Raw genomic sequence first — 21695 nt, forward strand, 5'->3', positions numbered from 1 at the left:
GATAAGGTCTAACATTCAGAGGGTCTAGAGGGTCAACATCCCACCACCCCAGCTCAGGTGTTGGAGCGGGGTCCTTGCTCTGGCTCTCCCTTGGCCCCCATTCCCACTTCATTCCTGGCATCAGCCTAGTTCAGTTAGAGTTTCCAGTGCTGAGGAAGACTCTTACCTCACCAAAGGGGGAAGAGTTGGTGGACGTGCTTCTTGGCTTCATCTGACTACAGCCCAATCTTCAAGGGATGGTCCAGCACTACCCATTTGACTTCACACACCACCCTGTCCAGGGCATCCTCTGATGGATGAATCCAGAGGCTGCCTCCTGCTCTTTATGACTCTCCTCCCCTTCCATCCCTGGAGTGGTATGGGTGGGTGCTAAGTCTATCCATAGCCTTGGACCTGCAGCAGCAGAGAGTCTAACCCCTGCCAGACCTAGCACCTTGCTTCTTTTTAAAAAGCCCTCCCGGTGCAGACCTCCTCCCAGCATCCACCTACTTCCTTGTGCACAGTTGTCCTCGGCCAGTCCCAGATCTTCTTCATTCCACCCTACCTCCACACACCCCTCCCTCTACAAGCACGCCTGTGCCAAGGACTGTGGGGCCCGGCCTCCACCAGGACACGTGCCAACCCAGCTCTGGGATCAAGTGGAGGAGCCTGGCAACTTTGGTCAGATGGAGGCGTAAAGGTTCAGCTGCCTCTTGGCTCTTTGAAAGATGGTAAGTGCATTCCCACCCCCATGTCCGTTATTTCACTCTGTCTTTTTCTCTCTTCTCTTTGTGACTCTTTCTTTCTCTTTTTCTCAGAGTCTCTCTCCTCTTCTCTCTCTTCTCTCTCCTCTCTGTTCTTTCTCTCTCTCCTCCCCTCCCCTTCCCTCTCTCTCCTTCCCTTCTCTGCTTTCTCTGTCTGTCCATTTCCCTATGTTTCTGTCTCTCTCTCGGTCTCTTTCTATGTCTTTCTTGGCTTCTGTCTCTTCATCTGACACAGTCACTATTTCTATCAGTCCCTCTTTCTGTTTTAGTTTATCTTTCTTTCCCAGTCTCTATTTCTCTGACTCTCCTGGTCTTTATCTCACTGTCTCTTCCTGTACTTGTCTCTGTCTCTGTCTCTCTGAATCTCTGTCCTACCTGTCTTGGTGCAGTCTCCCAGCCCCCGACAGAATAACCTTGAAACTGGAAATGCGGCATGCTCCTTGCTGGCTCTCTCTCTCTCTCCCTTTCTCTGCAGAGCCTCTGCACCACTGCAGCTTGAGTTTAGCCTTTAGCCTGTCCTGTTCTGCCCCTGCTGCTCCACTGGTCCCGTGGCCTCACTGCCTGCTCCTACTCCTTGCTCCCTGATGAACGCCCCTGCCCCACCGCTGCCAGCCCCTGAGGCCCTCAGGGCTGGGAACAAGTCTGGGGTCTCTGGGAGAGATATGGAGCTGGATTGCTGGCTGGCCTAATCCACAGCCCCTGCCTACCCTCAGCTTGCTGCCTGGTGTACTTCGTTTGGTCTGCAAGAACCTCTGTCTCTGTCCCTGTCCCTTCCCCTCCTCTCCCCTCTTCTCTAGCTACACCTAAGCAGCCTTGGGGCTCCTGGAGTGTGGGGAAGAGAACCAAGGACCCTGGAGTCTATATTCTGCAACTACTTCCTAAGGCCTTTATACCTTCCTCTCCCCCATACCTATAGTCAAAGAGGGTCATACTCTGCACACCCCCATCCCCTACCAAACAGTATTGGATAAGGTGGGAGTATTTCTCTTTGAGGAACCTGCATTTTTCTGAAGGGACAGACTGAGCCAATAAAAGAGACAGAGAGGGAGGGAGGTTGGGGGAGAGAGAGGCAGAAAGAGTGAGAAAGAGAGAGACAGAGAGAGATAGAGAGACAGAGTGAGAACTAGTGAGAGAGAGAGAGACAGAGACAGAGAGAGACAGAGTGAGAAGAGACAGAGAGACAGAGTGAGAGCAAGTGAGTGAGAGAGACAGAGTGAGAAAGAGACAGAAAGATAGCAAGTGAGAGAGAGAGAATATCTAAGTGAAATCTGCTCCCATAGAAGTGTGCCTGCATGTGCATGTGTGTGTATGAGTTTGTAGGAGAGTAAGTATATGTGGAAGGAGGAGAGTACGTGTGTGAGTGAGCATGGGAGTGTTCGTGTGTGTGTGTGTGTGTGTGTGTGTGTGTGTGTGTGTGAGAGAGAGAGAGAGAGAGAGAGAGAGAGAGAGAGAGAGAGAGGGAGGGTAAGCATATGACTGTGTGGAGTGTGAGAGGAGAGCATGTATGTGTAGGGGATCGTGTGTGTGTGTGTGTGTGTGTGTGTGTGTGTGTGTGTTGCTCATGAAAGAGAATGGGACTGGGGAGGGGGGACAGTGTGTATGCTGCGTATGTGCGTGAGGTGCCCACCTGAGTGCAGAGGGATATTTGAAATGCTTCCAGGATCCACAGGACTGCAAGATGAGGGGGAAGGGGATCCCACAATTTCAGTAGGCTCTTGCCCCCTCTCCCCACTTCAACTACTGTTACTACTGCCAAGAAGAAGAAATGATTGACATTTTAAAAAGTCTGCTCTGAGAGTCAGGGGGGCTTGGGTTTTAATCCCAGCTCTACTCCCATCTCAGTGTGTCCTTGGGCTAGTTTCCTCTCAGAATATCAGCTTCCAGTTCAGAACAGGAAACTCCTCATGCTCTACATTCTGGGTTCTAAGGCTCTTCCCAGCTCTGACATTCCATATTCTAAGACCCTCTGACATCTGTGTTCTAAGCTCCCTCCCAGCCCTGACATTCCATGTGCTAAGGGTTCTCCCAGGTCAGATATTCTGTGGTGTTTCAGGTGCCCTTCCAAGTTTAGATACAATGTGTTCTAAGGTTCCCAATTCCCCCACCCTCTGCCCCGCCCAGCTCTAATAGTCTGTGTTCTCTGGTCCCCCCACATTCTGTGATTTTTGTGCCATTTTCACATCTTTCATTCATTTGATCCTCACAGCTATTAAGTGGCACAATGGGGAGGAGAGGAGTGGAGTGGGGGGGGTCAAAGCCATCTTCTCTGCCCCCAAGTCTATTGTTCTTTTCCATTTTAGGAGGCTGCACTTTCCTGGCTGTGGCTTTTTCTGTGCCCACTATGAGAAGTAGGGCCTGGATACCACGTCCCAGTCTGTCATAACTACCAGTCCCTTGATGGACATCATTAACTCAGGTTCCATCCTGAACATTATTGGATGGCTAGAGGAGGAAAGAAAAATACATGGAAACAGCAGGAAAAGGAATACCATTGGAGGGCAGGATGACACAACTCCATTCACAGACACAGCCAAGGCTCAGACCTCTATGCAAATTACTTAGCTTGGCCTTCAAGGCCCTTCAGAGTCCATTCCCAGTTTACCATTCTGGCTTTAGAATTGTGCATTTTGGGGCAGCTAGGTGGCGCAGTGGATAGCACACCGGCCCTGGATTCAGGAGGCCCTGAGTTCAAATCCAGCCTCAGACACTTAACACACTAGCTGTGTGACCCTGGGCAAGTCACTTAACCCCAATTGCCTCACCAAAAAAAAAAAAAATTTGCATTTCTTGGGGCTGGAAGAGTCATCTAGTTCCCCTCTCCCTGTTTTATATATGAGGAAACTGAGATCTAGAGAAGGGGAAATGATTTGCTCAAGGCAGAACTGTGATGAGAACATGGGTCTCCTCATGTTTAGGCCAAGGCATTTCCTGTGACACTGCACTGCCTTACCTTTCATGATGCCTCTACGCATAGCCCATCCTCTAGCCAACTGGCCTTCTTACTATAGCCTGAGCCCACCTTTTGCCTCCCTATCCCAACTTATCCTTAGGCTCCTCCTTACCCTTAGAATGTATTTGCTTCTCTTACTCCCTCTCCTTTTCTCTCCCATTTCCCAACATGTCCTTCAGAACTCACATCAAAATCTACTCTCTGGGCAGCTAGATGGTGCAGTGGATAAAGCACCAGCCCTGGATTCAAGAGGACCTGAGTTCAAATCCGGCCTCAGACACTTGATACTAGCTGTGTGACCCTGGGCAAGTCACTTAACCCCCATTGCCCTGCCAAAAAAACCAACAAAAATATCTACTCTCTCTAGGAATCCATACTGGAAATGATCAGAGAAGGGGACGTATGGGAATGGAGGAGTCTTGGTGAAGCTGGGGACTGTGGGTAGAGACATAGTCAATGCCTGTACAAACCTCTCCCCATTTTCCAGTTCCTATTCCCCAGGGGGTTCAGTCCCTACTTGCTAGTTATAATAGGTACCTCCATTCCCCTAGGGGCCTTCCTACCAGGCAGTGGGCATCAACATCTGGATCCTCCTGGTATTTGCAGCTTCTGCCCTCGGGGGCAGTGACAGGGGCCGGAAGAAGATTGTTCATGTGCTAGGTGAGTTGGGGGGTGGGACAGGGTTCTCCCCAGAAGCTCTCTATGGCAGGTATAAAGTTATCTCCCCATTTTGAGAAATGAGGAACAATCCTAGCTTCCACAGATAAACCATTCCCTCCTTCCTAGATTTAATGGGGCTCATCCATTTCACTGAGGCCTCATTTACTCCCTATGACCTCCTATTCCCTCACTAACACCCATTTCCATTACTGAACCCTTTCCTTCCTCATTAAGCTTTCCTCCTCATAGTGAGGTCTCATCCCCCTCACGGATATCTCATCTTTTAATTGAGTCCCATTCCCCTCATCAAGCCTTCTTCTCCTTACTGAAACCTCTTTGCCCTTGATGAGTTCAACATATTCCTCACTTAGCTCCCATTCCCCTCACTGAACCCTTCCATCCCTCATATGTCCTCACTGAGCCCTCACCTCTTCCCATCACTGAGCTTCCATTGAGTCCAGTTCCTCTCATTAAGCTTTTATTTCCCTCCCTAAACTTTTCTCTGCCCTTATCTCCCTGTCCACTCAATGAGAACCCATCTTCCTTCAGCGAGCCCTCCGATTCTTTTCACTGAGCCATCAGTATTTCTCAGAACTCCAGTCTCTCTCACCGACAGCTGATTTCCTGTGTCCCCAACATCCCCAGAAAGCTTTCATGCCTTCCAATGAGCCCTCATTCCCCTTCACTGAATCACTCATCTCATTTCTCTTTGCCCCTTCCCTCACTTGGGCCCTGTATTGTTCATTGAAACCTCACTTCATCACTGGGCTCCTATCCTAATCTATGGGCCCCTATCCCTTCACTGAGCCCTCTCTAACCACTGAAATCTATTGCATCGCAAGGGGAGGGAAGGCTAAGGGTGCACGGAGTGGGAACAAACTAGAATTAATTCTCAAATCCTTTTTTCCCCCCACAAGCATTCTTTTGAACCTAACCTCTTACCTCCATTCAGATCTTGACCTAAGAATGAAGAGATTAGCCTGCCTTTTGTAGTTGACCCTTGATTTCCCATATTCTTCCCCAAGTCCACAATGACTAAAGAGGGAGGTGACATGGGTAGGTGGACAGAGTGATTAGACTACCTCAGGGTGGTTGCCTCTTCCCTCTGACACTCCCTGCTCTCCAGAGGATGAGTCAGGGGCCGTGGTGGTCCAGACAGCACCAGGAAAGGTGGTCACACACCGAGGGGGAACCATCGTCCTGCCTTGCCGCTATCACTATGACATCTCAGCCCATGATGAGGATGAAATCCGCCTCAAGTGGACCAAAGTGACTGACCCGTTGGCTTTCCGTGATGTCTTCGTGGCCATGGGTAAGGAGAGGAGGGCCTTTGGCAGCTACCGGGGTCGGACATCTCTTCAGGAAGATGGCCCTGGAGATGCTTCCTTGATTATCCGGAATGTCACGCTACAGGACTATGGCCGTTATGAATGTGAGGTCACCAATGAGCTGGAAGATGATGCTGGCATGGTCAGCTTGGACTTAGAAGGTACCTGGCCCAGGGTCAATGCAGGAGACAAGGGAAAGAGAAGTGGGATGGCCTGTGAGGGCATTTTAATAAAAAGTATAAGGAAATGGGATGGTGCGGGTGGTGGGGGGGGCATTTCCATTGGACAAATCAGGAAGTTTGACATTTTGATGAGAGAAATAAGAAAATGAGATGCTGTAGAGGGGTGTTTTGATTGGGGAATCAAGAAATGGAATAGACTTGTTCTATCAGAAGAAAATAGTATCACTGGTTGTCAAGGAGTGAGTTTTAATTCACAATTCTTTTTTTTCTTTTTAAATTTTTACAATGAACTAGAAAATCATCAATATGATTATTTCACCTAAGAATAGAAGATGGGATTGTACTTGAAGTGGCAAAACCCTTACATACAACTTATTCCTTTTAATATACATTAAATTTAATGTGGTAGTACCAACATTGCCTTGTCTGTGTGCCCCTCTGCTTGTGGACCTTTCAATCAAAGCTATTATAATCACAATGATTAATAGCTAGCATTTATAAATCACAGTATGGTTTGCAAAGTGCTTTACAGACATTATATAATTTTTATCTTCACAACAACCCTGAGTACTCTTATTGTCCTTATTTGCAACCAAGGTGGATAGAGGTTAAGTGACTTGCCCAGAGTCAGGCAACTAGTAAGTATCTGAGGTGGGATTTGAACTATGGTCTTCCTGACTCCAAGCCCAGTGTTCTATCTACTGAGCCACCCAGCAGAGTGTTGATTATGTGACTGGGGGCTGGAGAGGATGACCTCTTCTCAGGTATGCTGTGGATGATAGTCTTGTTAAGGACTACAACGCCCTTTGAGGTCCCTTCCAGATCTAAGATTCTGTGATTTCCATTGGAAAAATGAGGACATCAGAGGATGGAGATATCTAGCTGGGAAGTCATAGTGGGAACTTCTTTAGAGGGCAAGTCCTTTCTCTCAACCCTGCTTTTACTTCTCCGAAGAGGTGAACTTCCATCAGACACAGAGAGCTCTGGAAGCCTTTCCTTACTGTCCCCTGGGGGGAGGGGCATGACCTGCAGACTACCAAGGCAGAAGGGGTTCCAGATATTGTCTCTTCTTCTTTATATTCTTTTCCCCTTCTACCCCAAGATGGGGTCAACTCAAATTACATATTTTTTCTGCTAGAGAGAGCAGAACTAAGGTGAAGAGAGACACTCCTGAGCTCTCTCTCAGCTAACAGCCCTTGCCTTGGGGAAGAAAGGACTGTGTGCCAGTGAATAATGGTTCTCTCACGTCCAATCCCTTGAAGGGCCAGACTGAGGCCAGCTCCAGCCCTTAGAAATTCTAAGCCCAAGTATTCTTACCCAGCAGTTTTTCTTGGTTCAGTAAAAGTGGATGGAGAAAGTGCTATGCTTTGATGCATTGCCCTGGGATGCCTATGCCAAGTCAATATCAGTGACCCTACTTTCATCTGGACCTCAGTTAATCTGGAACTGGTACCACCTCCCTAGACCACATTTGTAACCAGTCCCATTCAAGTCTTGTTTGCTTTGTTTTCCCACAAAGGTAGTAATGCTACAAAAAGGATAATAATTCCTGCCCTGCCTCCCCAACAATTACTTTGTAGATTGTAAAGAGCTTTGCAAGTTGAAGGTAAGAGAATGAGGCCAATTACTTTGATTCCTGGCAAAATGCTATCATATGTTTTATAAAGGGATGGTTTATGAACATCTAGAAAGGAAAGCAGTAATCACAGAGTTGACATGGCTTCCTTGAGAAGAGTTCATGGCATTAAACCAATATCCTTTTTTTGATGGGGTGGAAGATCTCTGATTGGAAGATCAGAAGATGCTGTAGATACAGTTTACTTAGATATCAGCAGGGCATTTGACAAGGTCTCTGCTATTCCCATGAAAAAGATGGGAGCTTGATGATGGTACAGTTATATGGGTTCATAGGTGATTAACTAGCTGGACTCAAATGGTTTGAACTTTTAAGCTGAACTTTTGTGGTGTGATGTCATTTTGGAAGGAGATCTTCAGTGAGGCATCCCAGGGATCTGTGCTTCTCCCCCTGCTGTTTAATATCTTTATTTTTGTTTTTGTTTTTGCAGGACAATGAGGGTTAAGTGACTTGCCCAGGGTCACACAGCTAGTTAAGTGTCAAGTGTCTGAGCTGGATTTGAACTCAGATCCTCCTGATTCCAAGGCCAGTGCTTTATCCACTGCGCCACCTAGCTGCCCCTGTTTAATATCTTTATTGATGACTTAGAGGAAAGTATAAAAGGCATAGTTACCAAAGTGCAAATGACCAAAGCTAGGAGGGATATTTGCCGCTCTGCATCTGTGTATATATCACAAGGCTCTGGCCTAGACTTATCTTCTTGTTCTATACCACTTTGCTTCGTGATCTCAGTAGCTACCATGGCTTCGACTATCATCTTTATGTAGATGATTCCCGTACCTAAAAATCCAGGCCTAACCTCACTGGTGACGTTCAGTCTCTCATCACCAACTGCCTCTTAGACATCTCAAATTCTATGTTCTACAGACATCCCAAATTGAAAATGTCCATAACAGAAATGATTATCTTTCTCCCCAAACTGTCCTCTCTTCCTGACTTCCCTATCAATAAAGGGCAGCACCCCCCCCCCCCCAGTCATATTGGCTTAAAACCTTGGTGTTACCTTCAATTCCTCTCTTGAACTCACCCTACATAGCCAATCAGTGGCCAGATCTTTTTATTTCTATCTCTTCCATCCATCCCCTTCTTTCTATGCATACAGCCTGGTGGCTATTTCACCCTATTTTAGGCCCTCATTACTTCACATGTAGACTATTGCAATATCCATGTAATTGATCTCCATGCCGCCTCAAGCCTCTCCCTCTAATCCATTTGCACACAACTGTCAAAATGATTTCCCTCGAGCGGGTCTGACCACGTTATTCCTCTTCTCAATGGATTCCAATGGCTCCCTATTTCCTTCCCGATCAAATGTAAACTCTTCTGTTTGACTTTTAGCAGCTCTCTTTATTTTTTTTATTGGTGAGGCACTAGTAAGTGTCAAGTGTCTGAGGTCAGATTTGAACTCAGGTCCTCCTGACTCCAGGGCCACTGCTCTATCCACTGCACCACCTAGCTGCCCTCTTCTGTTTGACTTTTAAAGCCTTTCCTAATCCTGCCCCAAATTATCTTTCCGATTTTGTTGTTGCATCACTCCTCCTTCCATACTGGGGTCCAGCCAGACTGGCTTCCATGCTATTCCTTACACACCACACTCTATCATCCATCCCCATCCCAGGTCTTTGTGCCAGCTCTTTCCCATGCCTGAGTGCTCTCTCTCTTCATCCCTGCCTTGTAGGAAGTCCTTGTCTCTTTCAAAATTTAGCTTGATTGCCACCTTCTACATGAAGCCTTTGCTGCCCAGCTGCAAGTGGCCTCCCAAGTAAGTTTGGTATCTATTTTGAATGTACTTATAAATAGCATTTATATAGTGCCTACTAAGTGCTAAACACTTTAAAATATCTCATAACCATCAAACATAGCTATTATTATATTAGGGTAGCTAGGTGGCACATTGAATAGAGTGCTGGGCCTGGAGTCTGGAAGACCTGAGTTCAAATCTGGCCTCAGACATGTATTAGCTGTATGATCCTGGGCAAGTCACTTAACCCTGTTTGCTTCAGTTTCCTCATCTGTAAAGTGAGCTGGAGAAGGAAATGGCAAATAACTCCATATATTTGCCAAAGAAAACCCAAATGGGGTCATAAAGAGACTGAAATGACTGAACAACAATTGTTATATCCCCATTTTGCAGTTGAGGAAACTGAAGCAAATAGGTTTAAGTGACTTGCCCAGGGTCACACAGCTAGTAAGTGTCTAAGGTTGGATTTGAACTCAAGAAGATGAGCCTTCCTGACTCCAGACCCAGGGCTCTATTGATGGTACCACCTTGCTGCCCAAGTATTAAACAAAGAATATTTCCCAAATAATGAATACTAAATATACATGATATATTCCCTGATAGAATATAAGCTCTTTATATTTACCTGTCCCTATACATGTTTTATACCTTCAGGAGAATATCAGGTCATTGAGAGAATTGACTTTTTCACTTATGTTTTTGTATGCAAAGTGCCTCACACATAGTAGGTGATTAATAGATTCTTTTTTTTTTTAAAGTGAGGCAATTGGGGTTAAGTGACTTGCCCAGGGTCACACAGCTAGTAAGTGTCAAGTGTCTGAGGCCGAATTTGAACTCAGGTACTCCTGACTCCAGGGCCGGTGCTCCACTGCGCCACCTAGCTGCCCCAATAGATTCTTGTTAATTATTTGGATGAAAGAGTCAAGATTTTAAAAAATCTTAAACAAGAATATTGACCTGAATCAAATAATAAGAAATCTACTAGGGATAAATGCAGTTCTTAGACTTTTTGGTTTTAGGAGCCCTTTATACTCTTAAAAATTATTGAGGACCCCCCAAAAGCTTTTGTTGAAGTGGGTTATATTAGGATATTTCTCTTTTTAGAAGTTAAAATGATGTATTATGAAAGTAATTTTGATCTTAAAAACCCCCTGAAGAGGTCTAGAAGACCTCTAAGGGTCCCTAGACCACACTCTACAAACAGCTGGTCTTTAAGAAGAATAATTCACATTCCAATGATATTTTAATGTTTACAAAGCAATTTCTGCAAAACAACACTCTGAGTGAGGTGGGTAAACCGAGAATTCTTTCCCCTGTTTCACAGATGAGGAAACTGGGATGCAGACGGATTAGGTGATTTCTCCCAATATCACACAGCTGATGTGTTCTGGAACTGGAATTCTCACCTAGATCTTCTGATTATGAAGCCCATGGATAGAGCGTGGGATTTGGAAAAGACAGACCTAGGTTCAAATACTACTTCAGACTCCTACTTGCTAAGTGATCCTGGGCAAGTCACTTAACTTCTATAAATGGGGATGATAATAGCTGGTCACAGGGGTGACCTCATAGGCCTGTTGTAAGAATCAAATGAGCTAACACATATAAAACACTTTGCTTGACTTTAAAATATTATATAAATGCCAGTTACAATAGTAATTATTATTGTTACTATTATTATTTCCGTTGAATCATAGCTAAGTTTTGAGGTTTTAGTAGCATTAAGAAGAGGTGGATTAAGAAAAGGGTGTCCAGGGGCGGCTAGGTGGCGCAGTGGATAGAGCACCGGCCCTGGAGTCAGGAGTACCTGAGTTCAAATCCGGCCTCAGACATTTAACACTTACTAGCTGTGTGACCTTGGGCAAGTCACTTAACCCCAATTGCCTCACTAAAAAAAAAAAAAAGAAAAGGGTGTCCATTAACCCCAAATATGGCTTCGAATACCCTCCCCTCCACTCCTTCCTCAACTGAAATTCCCTCCCCCATCAGAATCACTAATAGGTGAGGTGGTGCTGCCTTGAGACCCATGAACATGTGTAAGAATGTATGTGTTCCCGGGGCAGCTAGGTGGCACAGTGGATAGAGCACCGGCCCTGGAGTAAAGGAGTACCTGAGTTCAAATCCAGCCTCAGACACTTAACACTTACTAGCTGTGTGACCCTGGGCAAGTCAACCCCAATTGCCTCACTTAAAAAAAAAAAAAAGAATGTACATGTTTCTGAGGGAAGGGCTTTGAGACTTAAGTATTGACCAGTATATGGATGAGGGAACTGTTTCCCTGAATAAGACTGGGAGCCAGCTTTGGGGATAGGACAGTTTTACTTTTAGTCAATAAACAATTTTGGGTCTAGTCCTGGCTCTGCTACTCAATCTCTGTGGTATCTAGGGTTTAGATCATGTAACTCAGGTACTTAGGTATACAGGCAAAAACAAAACAGTCCCTACCCTCAGAGAGCTTACATTCTCCTCCTAGAGGAATACAAGATGTAGACAATCAAGCAAAGATAATAATATCTTGGGGGAAGCTGGGAGGGCTCCCAGAGGAAGGTGGCAGCTCAGCTGAGCCTTTCAGGCATATAAAGATTCTGAGGGGTGGGGCAGCTAGGTGGCACAGTGGATAGAGCACCAGCCCTGGAGTCAGGAGTACCTGAGTTCAAATCCGGCCTCAGACACTTAGCACTTACACACTTACTAGCTGTGTGACCCTGGGCAAGTCACTTAACCCCAATTGCCTCATTTAAAAAAAAAAAAGATTCTGAGGAGCAAAGAGAAGAGGGTGCCTTCCAGGAATAAGGGATGGTTAATACAGATTCAGGGGGGTGACAAGTCCAGTTTGGAAACAGCCAGTAAGTAGTCCAATATGGTTAGAATACAGAGTGTGATCTAGAGTAATCCAAAGTAATGTTGGAAAGGCAGGTCGAAGAGATGGTAGAGCCCCTTAGAGCCAACAAGATTTCTGAGTCGGGGAGTGATATGCTTAGATCTCTGCTTTAGAAAGGTTATTTCTATGGCTCTTATGTCGAAGAGAGATCGAAGATAAAGGAGGCTGAGGCAGCTGCTGGCACAGTGGATAGAATGCTGGACCTGGAGTCAGGAAGACCTGTGTTCAAATCTGACCTCAGATACTTATTAGCTATGTGACTCTGGATAAGTCATTTAACTTCTCTCAGCCTCAGTTTCCCTAGCTGCAAAGTGGGGATTATAACAGCAATGGTATTTGCAAAGTACTTGCAAACCTTAAAGTGCTATTTAAATCTAGCTATTTGCCAGCAGAGACCAATTAAGAGGCTATTACTATAATCGAGAGGAGATGAGGTCTTGAATTATGGTGATGGCTGTGTAAGTAGAGAAGGGGGTGGAAATGAGACAACTCTCATGGGTAAAATCCATGAGAATTAACAGATGAATGGATATGGAAGTAAGAGGGAGCAAATAGTCAAAGATAATTCCAAGGTCATGAATGTAGATGATAGAATGTTGGCAGTACCCTCACATTGATGAGTTCCTTTTTGGACATGTGGAATTGGTGATGCTGATGGGAAATCCAGGCGGAGATTTTCAGCATTCAATAGCTGATAAAGGTTTTCATTTCAATTGGGGTGGGGTAAGATTAGGGCTAGAAATAAAGATTTAGGAGTCATTTGCATGGGGATGATTAACTGAACCAAAAGGAGAACATACAGAGAAAGAAGGCCCGATCAAAGCCTTGAGATACCAACATTTAGGCAGCAGGAGATAGGCCTCAGTTTCTTCATCTGTAAAATAAGTATGCTGCATTAGGCCGTCTGGAAGGTTCTTTCCGACTCTGATGGGCTAAATTTTTATGATACTATTTACAGAGTACTTGCTCTGAACTTGAGAAAATAGAAAAATGAATATGGCATGGTCCTTCTGTTCAGGTGGTTTAATCTAGTAGGGGGATGAGTATACAAGTAACTTCCCATAAAAGGCAGGGTGGGGTGAGTCCTTAGAGAGAGGCACAGTAGGGAATGGGGAAGAGGGAGAGGTTCAGAGGAAGGGAAAATCACTTCTGCTTTGGTGGATCAGAGATTGGACCTCAACTAGCAACACCAGTAGGTGTCAAAGAACTAGAGAGTGGGGCAGCTAGGTGGTGCAGTGGATAGATCACTGGCCCTGGAGTCAGGAGGACCTGAGTTCAAATCTGGCCTCAGACACTTGACACTTACTAGCTGTGTGACCCTGGGCAAGTCACTTAACCCCAATTGCCTCACTAAAAAACAACAAAAAAACCCATTAAAGAACTATAGGGTGTTAGATCTGGAAGAGCTCCTTGGAACATAGAATCTCAGAAATAGGAGGGATATTAGAAGATAGGACACAATTCTGGAGTTGGAAGCACAGTAGAGTCAAATTCAACTCATTTTATAGATGGGAAAGTTGGAACTAAGGAAGAGAAAGTAACCTTAGGGTCTCGTAGCAAATTTAGATGGGGAAAGGGGACTCCAGGCATGGGGAACTGCATTAGCAAAGGCAAAGAGGTGGCTTTTTCAGTTTGGTTAGCCACAGGTGATGGGCGAAAAGGGATCAGGGGAAAATAAGAGTCAAGGTAGGTTGGGATTTGATAATAGGGAGCCCCAACTCTCAGGCTGAGGAGTGTGGCCTCCTCATGTGGACAAGGAGAGTCTTGATTGGTGCCTGGGCCACCGAGGGGCAGCCTGCAGTTGGGCTTTGGGACCTTAAGGCTGGGAATGGGGTAGGATGTTCCATTGTAGGCTTTGGAGAGGTGACTCTGGCAGCCTGTGCAGGACGGATGAGGGGTGGGGCAGAGGGACGGATGGGGGTGTCTCTGCGCCTGGGCCCTCTTAAGCCCGGGTTTTCCACTCTCCTCCCAAATCAGGTGTGATCTTCCCCTACCATCCCCGCCTGGGCCGCTACACGCTGACTTTCCCAGAGGCACAGCGGGCGTGCGCCGAGCAGGACGGCATCCTGGCCTCCTATGAGCAGCTGCACGCGGCGTGGCGCGAGGGCCTGGACTGGTGCAACGCGGGCTGGCTGCAGGACGGCTCGGTGCAATACCCTGTGGGCCAGCCGCGCGAAGAGTGCGGCCGCCGGGAGGCTCCCGTGGGCGTGCGCAACTATGGCTACCGTCACAAGGAGGATGAGCGCTACGATGCCTTCTGCTTCACGTCCAATTTGCAGGGTGAGCGCGCGCCCAACATGGGCTGCCGGCCCCTCCCCAGCCGCCCCCTCCCCATTGCTCTGCCGCGACTTTCATTTCTGCTTCCTTTCATCTCAGTCACCAGTCCCGCCCCTTCCACATACTGCCCTCCCCTCCCCACCCGCGCCCCGCCAACCCTGCACCCTCCTCTAGACCCACTTGGGCCTCCAAGTCGTCTCATTCTTTTAATTTTGCCCCTTTCTCCCCCACCCCATCCTCTGCCAGCAGCTGCTCCACGGTGCTATCGCCCGTCAGCCCTTCCACCTTCAATACTGCCCCATCAAGCCCTTCCTGATCTCAAGCCCCAGCATCCCTTCTCACCCCAATCCTCTTCTTTCAGAGGCTCACTGTCCCCAAACCCAAGCTTCTGATCTTCCAGTTCCAGCTGGTCCCACTAGTCAGCTCTTCTGCCCTGAAGTTCTGGTTGCCCTCCCTTCAGCTCTTACCCCTCACCCCTTCCATTTCTCCTTTATTCACTTCCCTGTTCCTTTATTTACTTTTCAGGACTTAGAGATTGGCTGCACTAGCCACATATTCAGCAGGGCCTGGCTCCTTGCAGATAAGACACCCTTTTACTTAGACTTCAAAGATCCGCCCATGGGTGATTCTCCTTTCCTGGCCCACTGTAGGCTTCACTTTGCAGCAGGTGGTGGTGGTGGGACCTTATTCATGCTCAATCCCCCAGAACTGAGAGATGTCTCTGGGCATTCCTCTGAATAGGTATTAGGGGTACTTAGAGGGGGGGACTCCCTTGGTGACCAGTCAAGTGAAACTTCTAAAGCTATATACAGGCCTTGGGCAAGTAAAGGGCACCTTGGAAGGACCAGTAATTCGCCCTGCTTGGGAAACACAGTGAAATGTTCTGTCTGCATCTCTGTGTGGTTTGTGTGACTGTTGGTGTGTGTGTGTGTGTGTGTGTGTGTGTGTGTGTGTGTGTGTGTGTGTGAGAGAGAGAGAGAGACAGACAGACAGACAGACACAGAGAGACAGACTTTTTTATATTCTGTATTAAAGGATGCCAAATGTTTGTATTATTGTGTGAATCTCTGTGCGACTTTATGGGATAGTTTGATACTGGATAACTTTAAATTCATCTTCCCCCAAACCCAACACCATCTTTTTGAAAACCTTCTCCTATGGACTTCCTTTATCTGGTCAGTACCCACTTTCCTACCCTCCCTTACAATTCATCACCAAACAAATACTATATCTCTAGACTTGAAGCCTCAGATTCACTTTGGACGCAGCCTTCTCCAGAATCACAGAAGCTTAGACTTGGCCATGGAATCCAACTTGTTCTTCAATAAGAACCCCTCTTCTCCAGCATCCTCTGGGGAAACCTGTAGGAATGGGATATCCACTGACACCTGGGGCAGCTGGGCCCACTTTTGGATTGATCTCACTGTTCAGAAGTCTATCTTCTACTGAGCTCAGAAGTTTCTCTTTGAAACTCAAAGTTCCTAGCATCAGCCTTTGAGGAGAGTAAAACTAATTGCTCTTGCTTGTGGTAGCCCTTTACATTCTTGAAGAAACTTACTACTTTCCCCTAATATTTTTTTTTTGGTGAGGCAATTGGGGTTAAGTGACTTGCCCAGGTCACACTGGCAGTAAGTGTTAAGTGTCTGAGGCCGGATTTGAACTCAGGTCCTTTTGACTCCAGGGCCAGTGCTCTATCCACTGCACCACCTAGCTGCCCCAATTCTTTTCTTATACAGGTTAAACTACCCTACTTCCTTCTAGTATAACCCAGTCTCCAGACCTTTCTTTCATCTTCTGGCCACTCTCTTCTGGATAAGTTTTTTGAGAGAGTGGGACTTGATAGCATCTAGGTGATGCTGGGCCAGGAGTCAGGAAGACTCATCTTGAGTTCAAATCTGACCTCAGACACTTATTAGCTGTGTGACTCTGGGCAAATCATTCATCATTTGCCTCAGTTTTCTCATCTGTAAAAAGAGCTGGAGAAGGAAATGGGAGACCACCCCAGTATCTTTGCCAAGAGAATCCCTAATGGGGTCACAAAGAGTCAGACATGACCAAACAATAGCAATGGAGTTTATGGGGGTCCCGTCTAGCTCCAGATCTATGCTTCTATAACTTAGACTTGGAAGGAAATTGAGGCATCATCTGGTCCAACACCTTCATTTTACAGATGAACAAAGTGAAGCCCAGGAGAGTGAAGGGATTTGGCCAAGGTCATACAGCTAGTGTCAGAGCTGGAATTTGAACCAATGGAATATCTGACTCCAAATCCAGTATTCTATCTCGAAACCCTCCCATGCTCATACACCATCAGTGACTCAGTGACCCATGGGATAAAGTCCAAACAGCCTGGCATTGGAGGCCCCCTTTGATTTTGTCTCAGCCTTTTCTTTAAGGACCAGCTCAGAGGCCGCACCTGCCTCTTCCAAGAAGCCTTGGCTATTGGTCCTCGCTTTCCTCTATCCCTTGAGCCCCCTCAGCATTCTTTGTCTCTTTGATCATGGTGTAGTTTGTGTTGTAGCTCTGTGAATTGTGCCAGATCCCCCTAATTAGACTCTGGCTTTGGTGGGAGGGGGGGAGGTGAGCCTGGGTCACTGAAATCTGTTTTCTCAACATCATAAGGAGAGCTCGGATCACAAGGGCCCAGTATTAAACAAGTGTCAGTGACAGTTGCATGAATGAATGCTGTTGCTAGTTCATCAGAATGTGCACGAGGTTGTGCTTTTGACTGTGGGTGACACAGTGTCCAGATGTGGCTCTACTAGTGTGATACAGAATGCGGCTGTGTATACTTGTGCTTTTAATTCAGTGTATCTGAGCTCTTCGTGGGCTGTTAAGGTTGTTTGCTTGGGGGTTGGAGGTGGTGTATGTGAATATGATAATTGGTGTATAGATTGTATCCCTGATTATGAGGCATAGAAGGCCCCTTTAGACTGGGAATCTTGAGCAGACAAGGAGTAGTAGAGTTCTTGGGGGAGGGGGAGCTAAGTTTTGAGGAAGGAGAAAAGTCAAAGAAATCTACCCTGAAGAGAGGAGTTAGGGTTTTTCTTTTGGGGGTGTGTGTGTGTTGTGATTAGACAGGGAATCTCATGGTTCCAGGGTGTCCCAGAGCTCCCCAAGATGCCTCAGGACTCGGTGCAGGGCAGGGGCAGGACTGGGGAAGGCGGCTTGAAGCATGGGTCTGGGGCAGGCTTGTTCTGAGCCCGGGCGCGCCCCCATGTCTGTGTTCGCAGGTCAGGTATTCTTCCTGAAGCCCTACCGCAAGGTGAGCTTCCCGGAGGCGGTGCGGGCGTGTGCGGGCAGCGGGGCCGCGGTGGCCAAGGTGGGTCAGCTGTACGCCGCGTGGAAGCTGCAGTTGCTGGACCGCTGCGAGGCCGGCTGGCTGGGCGACGGCAGCGTGCGCTACCCCATCGTCAACCCGCGTGCTCGCTGCGGAGGCCAGAGGCCGGGCGTGCGAAACCTTGGTTTTCCGGACAAGAAGCATCGGCTCTTCGGCGTCTACTGCTACCGCGCTCCTGGCTCCCCCGACCCAGGAGCAGCGCGCTGGGGCTGGGGCTGGCGGGACCCAAGCGCCTGGCGGCCCCTGCACGTCTAACTGGGTGCCGGTCCAGGGAGGGGCTCCCCCAGCGGTCACCAAGGGATTTGGCATTTGCCGCACCCCCGGGGAGGGACTTCTAAGCGTAGCTGTGGGGACCAGCATCCGTTTCTTCCCCTTGAGGGGAGGGGGTTTTCTAAGATGTTGCCATGGGGACCAGCATCTGATCGTTCTCCCCTACCCGGGCCAGAGGGATGTCTGGGTGTCACCATGGAGACTAACTCCAGTCTCCCCAACCAGGGCATTTTTTTTAGGTGTTGCCATGGGGACCAGCATCTGCCCTGTCCCCAGGGAAGGAACTTCGGCCTCCGCCCCTCTTCTCCTGGGGGGCGGTGTCTCGAGAGACTTCAACCAGAACTCCTATCTGCCCCACCCCTTCATGGAAGGATCCTAGACATCCCTGAGACTCCTGCCCCGCCTCTGGGAGAGGAAAGGGTCCTCTGTTGCTATGGTGTTGCTATGGTGACTGACCTTTGCCCCAGTCCCTGAAGGAATACTTCTGCCGTAGCCATAGTGACTGGCTCCTCCCTCCACCTTTTGCCACGGTGACTGACTTCTTCCTAGCCGCCCAGTCATCCCTGTGGGGACTGATACCCCAGCCTCCAGGTGGCATCCACTGCGCCCGACTCCGCAGGCGGCCTCGGGACGTTTACAATCGGGAAGCAAGAATCAGGTCCCCAGGACCCAAAAGCTGCTTTCCTTTCCCCTTACCCCCTCTGAACTTCCTACTGGGACAGGACATCGACAACGCCACAAGAAGGCTGAATTTGGCACAAATTACTATTTGTGTGACCTTGGGCAAGTCACATAATGTCTCTGGGCAGCCTCTCAATTTCTTCATCCATAAAATGGGGGGTTTGGACTAGATGACCTCTAAGGTCCCTTCCAGTTCCAAATGTATGATCCTATGACTGGGAGGCAAGAGGCTTGCATGCACCAGTCCCTTGCCCCCAGGGCCCAGGGGTCAGCCTGGGGAGGAGAAGCTCTTCCCCTTCCAGGACCTTAGTCTCATCCTGCTTGTCTTGTCCTCTTGCCCCAAATAAAAGTGCAGGTCCAACCCATCTCGACCCGTGTGTTTGCTTTATCTGCATGGCCCCATCAGGGTCCCTTATCTGGATCTAGCTTCCTTCTCTCTCACAACAAGAAAGAGAATTGGAGACTGATCAGGGCTTCAGCTTACGTGGGGTACCCTCAGGCTGGATCACAGGACATTTCTCCTGCTTCCAGCTCCCGGCCAGACCCTCTTGTACATTGGACATCGAAACCCCCAAGCCAGAAGATCCCATGCAGAAAGGAGGCACCAGAGAACCATTCGGGGACCCAGCTATGGTCCCAGAACAAGAGGTTGTAGAAATGTCCTCCCCCCATTAATAAATGATGGAACTCCCATCTTGTGGCAGTGGACAAGACCACTGAAGGGGCAGGGAGGGGGAGAGCCTTCTCATCGTGGTTACCACCTCTGTGTGTTCACCATTAGTGGAGTCACGGTGGCTACGTGGAACTGTTCTTTTCCATGCAAAGAGAATGGGATTTAGGAGCAAGGTCTCTAATTGGGTTGATCTTTCAAAACAAGGAGATCTTCTCACTTATTTAGGATCCAAGGAGTGGTAAAGCAGGAGTTTCTCTGGGGAAGTATGCCTTTCCTGATGCCCCCAGCTGTTCCATTCTCAATTTTCATGCATATAATTATCTGTGCAGTACAACCCTGCAGCAGAATGTAAGCTTCTTGAGGGCAGGGACCATTTTTTATTTTTGCCCTTGTATCCCCAGTGCCTCACACAGTGCCTTGCACATAGTGAGCTCCTAATAAATGCTTGTTGTATTGCATTGGTTTTGAGATGATGAGGGATGTTTTAGGTAAGCCAGGGGAGGGATGATGTGACCTTGGATATCCACTGGCATCTGATGTGGGTGGGTAGGTCTTTATAACTGACTGTGGATGCTGCTAACAGCTGGGCTTCTCTTTTTGGCTCCAAGACAGCCAGCTTGCACTAATGACTTCCTTCCCTCCCTCCCCATGCTCCAAACGCAGCAGATTTTTAATTCAGAGTTGACTTTCTCCTGCCCTTGGTCAGCATGTGTGCAGAGGGCAAAGCAGCACAGCAGCTGTGATCTTTATCTCAATCAGGAAGGCAAAGCCCGTGTCCTGATGGCAGGCAGGTGGCCTGGTTTTGAGTTCCAGCTCCTGCTTTGACTCCATATGTGATCTTAGGAAAGTCACTTCTCTCGGGGCCCCTTTTTTCTTCCTCTAAAAAATGAGGATAATAATACCTAGTGAGCTTCCCTCCTAGAGAGGTGAGAAAAGCACTTTGGACCTGTATTGCATTCAATTCAGTTCATGGGAGGGAATTGTCATTATTAAGCATCATTCCCAGCTTTATTTCACACTATTCCCCATGGTGCACTCTACATTCCAGCCAAATTGGACTCGTTGTTGTTCCCCAGACCTTGCATGCCATCTCTAACCTGTGTGCATTCCTACAAGAGATCACCAATACTTAGAATGCATTTCCTACTCAATTCTGCCTCCTGACTCCTTTTCCTTTATGGTCCGGCTTAGCTCTCTTCAGTCCATGTTTCTCTCTCTCTCTCTCTCTCTCTCTCTCTCTCTCTCTCTCTCTCTCTCTCTCTCTCTCTCTCATCTTGTATTTACTTATCTGGGTACATGTCATATCCCTCCCAGGAGAATAAAAGCTTCTTGAGGGCAGAACCTGTTTCATTTGTGTCTTCATATTATCAACACAAGTAGGCAGCTAATGAAAGTTTGTCAAATCGAATTGCAAGTTGTGGGCAAAGATAAATAAGATTAGTGTATTGGTCTGAAAGTAGGGGTCTCTTGATAATAGAACCCATCTTTAAGGTGAGATCCCTTTGAAATCAATATAATTTTGAGAGCAATTTACTAAAAGAATATGCAAAATTACTCAAATATTTAAAGGAACTGAAAGTGAATTCATAGCATTCCCAACTCTAGGAGCTGGAAGGGACCTCAGAGGTTATGTAGCCCAAGTTGGACCTGACCTAGAGCCCCTTTCCCAACATTGCCAAATCTAGCGTCTTCTTGAAGACCCACTGTTTGGATCTAATTGTTAGGAAGTTTTTTTTCCCCTTACTTTGAACATGAATGGCAACATTGTAGTGGATACAGCACTGGACAGGGAGACCTGGGTCTAAAGCCTACATCAGACCTATATGAACCAATCGGGGCAAGTCATTTAATCTCTCAGAATCTCAGTTTCTTCACCTGTCAAATGGGGATAAGGAACACTTGTAATAATGCTTGTAACCTACTTCATAGGGCTGATATGAGGGAAATTGTAAGAAACTCAGGGGCAGCTAGGTGGTGCAGTGGATAAAGCACCCGCCCTGGATTCAGAAGGACCTGAGTTCAAATCCAGCCTCAGACATTTGACATTAACTACCTGTGTGACCCTGGGTAAGTCATTTAACTCTCACTGCCCGGCAAAAAAAACCCCAAATTGTAAGAAACTCTGAAGCATCACATAAAAGTGAATTGTTACTAACAATCACAACAGTAAATGACCTGCCTCTCTCCAACTTTCACCTGTTGTTCCTTGCTCAGCCCTCTGGAACCAAGCAGAACAGGTCCAGCTCTTTTACTGAAAGCCCTTCAGATAGTTGAAGGCCCCCAACCTTAAGTCTCCAGTGTTTCATGCTAAACATACCTAATTCCTTCAACAG

General features: G+C 47.5%; 1 protein-coding gene across 1 annotated transcript; it reads left to right on the top strand.

Moving 5' to 3' along the window:
• Positions 1-416: 416 nt before the first annotated feature.
• On the top strand, positions 417-20565 carry HAPLN4 (hyaluronan and proteoglycan link protein 4). The gene is made up of 5 exons (XM_043979662.1): positions 417-710; positions 4245-4353; positions 5480-5842; positions 14099-14401; positions 17632-20565. The coding sequence occupies exons 1-5, from the start codon at positions 708-710 to the stop codon at positions 17991-17993; spliced, it is 1140 nt and encodes a 379-aa protein (XP_043835597.1). The 5' UTR covers positions 417-707; the 3' UTR covers positions 17994-20565.
• Positions 20566-21695: the final 1130 nt, after the last annotated feature.

The sequence above is a fragment of the Dromiciops gliroides genome, chromosome 1, assembly GCF_019393635.1.
Source record: "Dromiciops gliroides isolate mDroGli1 chromosome 1, mDroGli1.pri, whole genome shotgun sequence".
In the NCBI taxonomy this organism is placed as follows: Eukaryota; Metazoa; Chordata; class Mammalia; order Microbiotheria; family Microbiotheriidae; genus Dromiciops; species Dromiciops gliroides.

Bases quoted from the DNA above. Each gene is read 5' to 3' on its own strand.
- HAPLN4 (XM_043979662.1), top strand. The intron at 4,354-5,479 runs GTGAGTTGGGGG...CCTGCTCTCCAG, and splicing joins GAAGATTGTTCATGTGCTAG to AGGATGAGTCAGGGGCCGTG. The intron at 14,402-17,631 runs GTGAGCGCGCGC...CTGTGTTCGCAG, and splicing joins CTTCACGTCCAATTTGCAGG to GTCAGGTATTCTTCCTGAAG.